This window comes from Anabas testudineus, chromosome 22 (genome assembly GCF_900324465.2).
Source record: "Anabas testudineus chromosome 22, fAnaTes1.2, whole genome shotgun sequence".
Lineage (NCBI taxonomy): Eukaryota > Metazoa > Chordata > Actinopteri > Anabantiformes > Anabantidae > Anabas > Anabas testudineus.
In genome coordinates, this window is record NC_046630.1 from 5,615,047 (window position 1) to 5,622,551 (window position 7,505).

General features: G+C 38.9%; 1 protein-coding gene across 1 annotated transcript; it reads right to left on the reverse strand.

Annotated features, from left to right (window-relative positions):
- Positions 1–277: 277 nt before the first annotated feature.
- hadhab (hydroxyacyl-CoA dehydrogenase trifunctional multienzyme complex subunit alpha b) lies at positions 278–6,456 on the reverse strand. Its single transcript, XM_026340233.1, has 20 exons — positions 6,316–6,456; positions 5,538–5,579; positions 5,370–5,440; positions 5,156–5,289; positions 4,878–5,016; positions 4,667–4,786; positions 4,194–4,296; positions 3,964–4,086; positions 3,746–3,864; positions 3,436–3,492; positions 3,240–3,349; positions 2,984–3,118; positions 2,682–2,853; positions 2,494–2,580; positions 2,255–2,395; positions 2,050–2,118; positions 1,765–1,960; positions 1,533–1,647; positions 1,262–1,407; positions 278–987 (listed from the first exon to the last, which is right to left on the reverse strand). Exons 1-20 carry the CDS (start codon positions 6,380–6,382, stop codon positions 842–844), a joined length of 2,292 nt encoding a protein of 763 aa, XP_026196018.1. The 5' UTR covers positions 6,383–6,456; the 3' UTR covers positions 278–841.
- Positions 6,457–7,505: the final 1,049 nt, after the last annotated feature.

Genomic DNA, 7,505 nt, shown 5'->3' on the forward strand with positions numbered 1-7,505 from the left:
CAGACATGTGACCTGCGCAACGAATTGGATGCGAGCAATCCTTCATCTTTACGCAGATATGGTCCAATTCTGTAGTTGAACCGTGATAAATTACCCCTCCGACTAACACGTGAACGCACCAAGTTAGGGAGGGGTGGGTGAAAGCAAGTTTGATTCAATAACAAAACATTTATTGAAGCTTCACATTTACATGTTCAAGCGTTGAAGATGTACAAAAGAAAAAAATGACATTCTCTGAACCAAACTGGTGAACATTCATCTAAAATGAAAAATGAAATTTCCACTTGTAAAATATTTTAATTCTTTTGTCTGGTCAATGTCTTTACATCGGCAATGTGTGAATAATTAACCTCCATATACTCCTTGATCTATACACCATCAAGTAAATTAATGTTACGTACTACAAAACAAACATTATCCACTTTGCTGATATCATACACTCAGTCGCCAGTGTGGCATCAGTGTGGGCCATCATACTAAAAACACACTCAGTTGCACCTGGCTAAGACTAATGGAGTTTAATAATCCTACAATAAATGCTACCTTCACTGAAACTGTAATGATCTGTTCTTGTTGAAACTGTTATTTTAGAGACGGTTCATTCAAGTGATATCTGAAACACCCATATTTACTGCAATACAAAATACAGTTAAGTGAACGACCACCAACTTTCATGAAGAAGAGATTTATTGCAGGATTCATCCATTGGCTTTAGCTAGTTTTAACTGGCAACTGAGATTATTTCCAGGATGTTTGCCTCCACTCATGATATAAACATGAGGCACATTCTAGTGGCACACTAGAGTTTTGTTATGAGCTACTGGCACACGCGGTGAGTTTATCACTTGTGAAATTTCTTGCTCGAATCCTTTGCATGATCCAGTAGGAGTTGGCATGGTGTGAAATGGTTTCCGTAGACTGCTTCGTACGCCCTCATCTTCGCCACCAGTTTTTCAGCTCCAAAGGAGTCCACAAAACGGAAAGGTCCTGGAGGCAGGAAGAGATGATCTTAGAAATGTTGTCACAACAAACTGTACATGTTAACATTGCTCTGAGCTTGTTTTCATAACTTAAGAGAAAAGCTACCATACTGGCTGAGTTACTGACCTTTAACTAACACTAAGTAAATCCTTAAGTTGGTCCTTTACATTCATTGCAAAAATGTTTTGTTGCTGTTAGAGCAGATATGTTTTTCTTCATAGAAGTTAAAGCTACTAAGCATAAACGGCTCAGATTATAATGACTAAAGATGAACTCTGACCTCCAAGCATAGGGGGGAAGCCGAGCCCAAACACAGCCCCGATGTCTCCTTCCAAAGGGTTTTTCAAGATACCCTCTTGTAAACACAGCACAGCCTCATTGACGAATCGGGAAACAAATCTGTACTGCATATCGGAGTCTGATGAACTGGAAAAAGATCAATAAATAACAATAACAAGTATTTTACATGATTACACAAATAGAAATCAAAGCATCGGTAACATGTAACAGTGTGACTTTAAAGTCACTTATGCTGTCCAATGTCCACTTACACAGCAGGATTTGGGGTCAACTTGTACTTCGCAAGGATGTCCCCAAGTTCAGGGTTTACATTTTTGACTTTGAGACCTGGCTGATAAATGTAGCAACCCTTTCCGGATTTGCGGCCTTGAGGAGAAATAAAAATGAGGATTCAACACTTGTACATGTCCACATTAATTACTACTGAAATACTTATTAACCAACTAATAATACAACTCAGTTCTTCAGTGTAACCACACATACCCTTAAATCCCAAGTCCACCATTGTCGTCAGAAACTCCACATTGCCACCACCAAAGCGAGAGCCAAAAGCTTTGCCGAGGTCGGTGGCCACATGGGCAGCAACATCAATACCGACTTCATCAGCCAGTGTGGCACCACCCACAGGGAACCCAAAGCTTTTGAAGAGTGAATCTAACTTTGGGGGTTCAACTCCTTCCTGCAAGTGATCATAATGATGAATATACAGACTCTTAATAACAGGCAATGCAGTATCACAGAAGCAGTCTGCGCTATAATTCTACTAACCTGAAGTAATCGTACTGCTTCAGCCAACAGGGGAGCCAAACATCTTGTTGTATAGAAGCCAGGTCCATCCTGTAAAGACATTTGTGTAATATATGAGTGGACCACCTTAGATTTGGTCATCTGTCATTTATATTACAATAAGAATATTCAATCAGGGATTTAAAGAGGGTATTCAGTATTCAATGGTTCTAACACCAGAACTCACCCCAACAACTATGATGACTTTGCCCTGCTTCAGACCAACATCCACAGCAGAAGCTGTCGTGTCCTTTGACGTCTTATCTGTAGTTATAATTTCAAGCAGCTGCATCTTGTCGACTGGAGAGAAGTAGTGCATTCCAATCACCTAACAATACGAAGAAAATACATTGATAACTTACGTTGATTCTCATCATTTAAAAGCAAAGCTGGATTTTAAAAATTGGGAGTGTTCCCAGGTCAAACCTTGTCTGGTCTCTTGCTGACAGCTGCAATATCCTTGATGGGCAGAGCAGATGTGTTGCTGGCAAATACGCAGTGAGGGGGCACCACCTGCAGACAAATGTTTGTTAAACTGTAGCTGAAAGTCACAGAAAAACTACAGAACTATTGTGTTTTCATTCTCCTTGTAACTTCTTTTCATTCACACTTACAGCCTCCACCTCCTTGATCACTGCGTGCTTGATGTTAATGTCTTCAAACACTGCTTCAATAACCATGTCAGCCTTTTCAAAGCCCTTGTAATCCAGCTGGCCAGTCAGGTTGGACAGAATGGAGTCTCTCTCAAAGGATGTGATGTTCCTCTTTTTGGTCTTGTCATTGAACCTAGTTCAAAATAAAAGTCGAATTCTTCAGCATACTATATGACACACATTTTAGTTTCCAACTCACTTGTGCTACAAAACTCATAACTTATACAACAATAAACATGATGATATGATAAATTAGAACCAACCCTTTGTAAACCTGCTGCTCTCCCCTGGCTAGTCCTTCCACAGTGGTGTCCTTCAGGATTGTGTGCACACCCTTGTCCACAGTCACCTGTGCGATACCTGCTCCCATCAGACCTGCTCCCAAGATGGCAAGAGTCCTAGAGGAAACAAGACCATTTCAAATTTAGAATAGCATGAGACAGGAAGACAGATTGAAAATGTTGATTGTTCCACATCACACACATGCCTCGTACTGTACAGTATTTTAGTGATACTTACTTCACGTTTCTTTGAGGGGTTCCAAAGTGGTTCTTCTTGCACGCAACTTGACCGTGATAAAGACCAATCAGAGCGGCTGATTCTGAGGTTTTTGCCAACTGACCAAAATTCTGTGACAACAGAAATTCTTAGACATGACAATCACTTAGACATGTAGTATAGTAAATTTAGCAGCGATGTAAGGAACAAAGCTCACCTGAGACTCAGCTAAGTATCCAGCAACAGGGCCCTGTTCTAATCCAGTTTTCACACACTGAGAAGGGGAAGCAATAACAAATGAGTCATATTAAATATTAAATATAACAAATAATTGAAACTAATTTACTGTCACTTTCAAACTGTTGTCCAAACAAACTAAACAGATAAAATAAATACTGATTGGATCCTTGTTTACTGAAAGTGCAAAAGAAAATAATTTTGATTTGTTAAATTTGTACCAATACATCAGCATTTTAAATGATCGAGGGTTATTCCTTAGAATGTACTCAGAAGGAGCTTTTACTTACTTCAATGATTTTAAGGGGTGCTGGATAAAGCCCTTTGGTCTGCTTCATAACTTTACCAAGGACGGTGTTATAAATCTGATTCCGTACAATGCCAAAGCCCATAACGTAGTCTTGGATTTCTGAGAAAGAACATCAACTTTGTAATAAAAGATATTTTTCTCCATTAACTGTGAAACAAAGTCAAATGACCTTAAAGTGTTAAATGCAGAACAACTTACTCTGCATCATGCCTTTCTCTTTACGAAGAGGGATCTTCTTGTTGACGATTCCTCTCGCACAGTCGATGGCAACTTCCTCAAGATACTCTATTGTTCTTTCCTCTGGACTCTTCAGCCCAGGTCCTACAATACAGTAGAAATAGCAGAAAAATTAGTTCAATTCTCAAAACCAAGTAACGCACAGTCAAATACTGTCAATCTTTAACCACGTATTTATATGCAAGTTTTACCTAGGGTGTCTACAAGTTGATGAACGAGCCCCATCTTCTTGGCTTTATCTGCTCTGATATTTCTTCCCGTTAGCATCATGTCAAAGGCACTAGGGAGACCAACCTAAAGGTAATAAAATAACACATATTTAAACTGAGGGACATTGATATTCATAGAGTACTGTGCTGTCTAGTTGATGCACACTAAAGAGAGCCGGCCATCCTTCCATCCCATCAGTTATACTGTCGGCAGCACTGCTGTAAACTACATGATGTGCATGGTAGTATAATCTGTTAGCAGGGTCTCAACATCTTAACTTCTTAAACCAATTATGAGCATTAACCAGATTATTTAGCATTACAGCTTAACTGCTGGTGAGGCTTAGTATGATATAACTACTATATGATACTTTCACAAACTGCACTGTGCACCATGCTGCACATTGTTCAGTTTTGCACTTAATTAGAAAAAAGCCAAGTAATTTTGCCATTACCATTTTAGGGAGTCTCTGAGTACCACCAGCTCCAGGTAAAAGGCCCAGCATTACTTCAGGAGTACCAAGAACGGTTTTCTTGCTCTTAGTTGCAATTCTGTATTGGCAAGCAATGGCGAACTGAAATACCAAAAAGACATTGAATAATATGTTAGCAAATATATCAAATACATTCAAACCTATCTATTTTGCTTCAATCATTTCTGTTCACCTCCAAGCCTCCACCTAGGCAAGAGCCGTTAATGGCTGCAACAACAGGCTTCGGCGACTTTTCAATCTTGTCAAACATCCTCTGTCCTTCCTGAGAAAGTTTTGTGACCTCCTCTGCACTGTTGCAGCCCTGGATCATACTGTAACAGATGGAGAGGGTATTAATAGAATCCAGAAAACCCAAGACATGTCAAGCTTATCTGATAAAAAAAATCTTAAGTTTTCTTATTAAAAATTTGTAAATTTAGAAGGCACTGGATGTAAAGCGGTTTCTCTTACTTAATATCAGCCCCTGCAATGAAGCATCCTGGCTTTGAGGAGATGAGAACTGCACTTTTCACAGCATCGTTACTCCACACTTCATTGAATACTTCTTCCATTTCATTTTGCATTTTTATTGACAGGGTGTTAACCTAGAATAATAAATATCCATTAGGTTCACATTTCCTCCTAGAAGTTAAAACGATCAGATGAAATCTTTATAAGCTCATACCTTGGAGTTTGGATCGTTGATCCGTACAACAGCAACATCGCCCTTGACTTCATAGTTTACGTGTGTACGGGCTGAAAATAGAAGGGGGAGATAACGCAGAGTTATAAAATTTACATAGTGGTATATTTGTATACATACTATATATATATGTAGTGATTTGGGAATTACCTAGCATGGCAGGAGCTACTGAGAAGCTACGAACATTACTGCCTGCAAGGAGAAAAATGAAACAACATGATTACATTGAACATTGGTATTAGGTCATCCTGCAAAAACAATCATAGCTGCTGCATCCCTAATGCTGCTATATACTTAAATAATAATATTAACAACGCTATGCACACAAATCACCTCGTAGAATATACACAGGACATATCTATGATTGGTTCACATAATACTGCATGACCTAGGACAATATCAGCCATGCTGTACGATCCCGTGGAAAATGACCCTTCACCTACATTCGCCGCCTACCAGTGACACAGAAAGTTGCTATCACAATGGCAAATGAATGGTACAAGACTAATGCTAAACTGTCAAACCCGTATTCGCACACACATCTTAAGAGTCAAATGTGGCATTAAAAAAGTCAATTTGAATCTTTGATTTTGAACCAGAGCCCTGCCTTATTTAAGTTATAGGAGTGCGCAGCAGCTAGTTAGCTTCCACACATAGCTACCATCCACGTAAGTTTGCTCGCTATAACAAAAACTTTACAAGATTCACTTTCAAGGACTATTCCGGTTTAACGTCCACTGAGACAAATGTTTACTGAAAAAATACAAAACGCTAACGTTGTTTGATGCAGTAACATGTGTTTCTGCATAGTACTCTTCGGCGCTAACAGCTAATCTAACAAGCTAAATGGTAGTTTGCGTTCTGCAATCAACATCAATGTCCGCATTTATTTCTTTCAATTATAAAGGCTAAATACATGCTGTTTCACCTGTGAAGAGAGCGTATCTCCTTGATGACAATCTAGAGAGAACACCAAGGGCTCGAACACCAGCCATCTTGGGAACGGAGGTCAGTCAGCAGTGGTGTGAAGTGAAGCCAGCTAGCGTTAGCTCGCTGTCATACTACTATCACATTGGGAACAAGGAAGTTTGACGAATTATGCGCCGTTTCCTGAAAGCGGACAAAGAATCTGATTGGTGTTCCCTGGAGATACGCTCATCCCATTGGTTCACTGTGAAAATCTCGCAGCTCATTGGACGTTCGAGAACTACAAAACGCCCCTTTATCCAAATACATGGAGATCATCTGACCTAAAAGCACCTGAATTCAATTTCAAATTCTTTGTGCCATTGAAGTGATTAATATATTTCGTAAAAATATAAGGAATCATGGGAATATAAATATAAGTATAAGGCAAACGTGCAATGTAAAAACAAACATATTAGACTAAATGAAAGTATTAGCAGCGTTCAACCACAAGGTGGATGCAGACATCAGACTTCAAACTGAACCAAAGTGACTTAACAATGCATTTTGCTTAGTTATAGCCTATTTTATTGTCGTGTGTGGTCTATGTGAACCATAAAACTAAGGAAACCTCACTGTGCACCTTAAACATGCACAAATAAGCATGATTTGTAATATGAAAAATACACCTATTTTAAAACATCTAACGAGAACCTTTAAGAAAGGTGAAATTCAGGCATATGGTCTATCTTATGTCACAGATAAACATCAAACAGGGTCATATGACCCCTGACAAATGCAAAACCAGTCATTATCAGTCTGTTTTTGCACTTACTATGTAGCAACACGTAGCACCTGGGTGACCTATAGTTATATTGATCACAGCACAAAGGTAACGAACTGTGTACAAAAAAAAATTACATATAGAGTTTTAACAGGGTGTACTGCAGCTAGTTCAATGGTGAATGTCTGTGATATTTATTCCAGGTTTTCGGATGGACTTTGTTATATTGATGCTTAAGCTAGATTTCATTGTTCATTTAGGCATTCTCTGTAGCATCACTACACACTATATTTCTTCTGTGCTAGGTCTATGACTGACACAGAAATATGACCGTAGAGGCTTTATGTAAAATTTGTGTAAAATGAGCCATCTCAATGTTGTTTTAAATGAAAATAACACGATAACCAAATCCACTTCAAGTTATGATC

What these genes read in the sequence shown, in the direction of transcription:
- hadhab (XM_026340233.1), bottom strand. Translation starts at nt 6,382, where the DNA reads ATGGCTGGTGTTCGAGCCCTTGGTGTTCTCTCTAGATTGTCATCAAGG. An exon ending in GAGATACGCTCTCTTCACAG is followed by an intron (nt 5,580 to 6,315) that starts GTGAAACAGCAT and finishes TTCTCCTTGCAG; the next exon opens with GCAGTAATGTTCGTAGCTTC. An exon ending in CTCAGAGACTCCCTAAAATG is followed by an intron (nt 4,297 to 4,666) that starts GTAATGGCAAAA and finishes TATTACCTTTAG; the next exon opens with GTTGGTCTCCCTAGTGCCTT.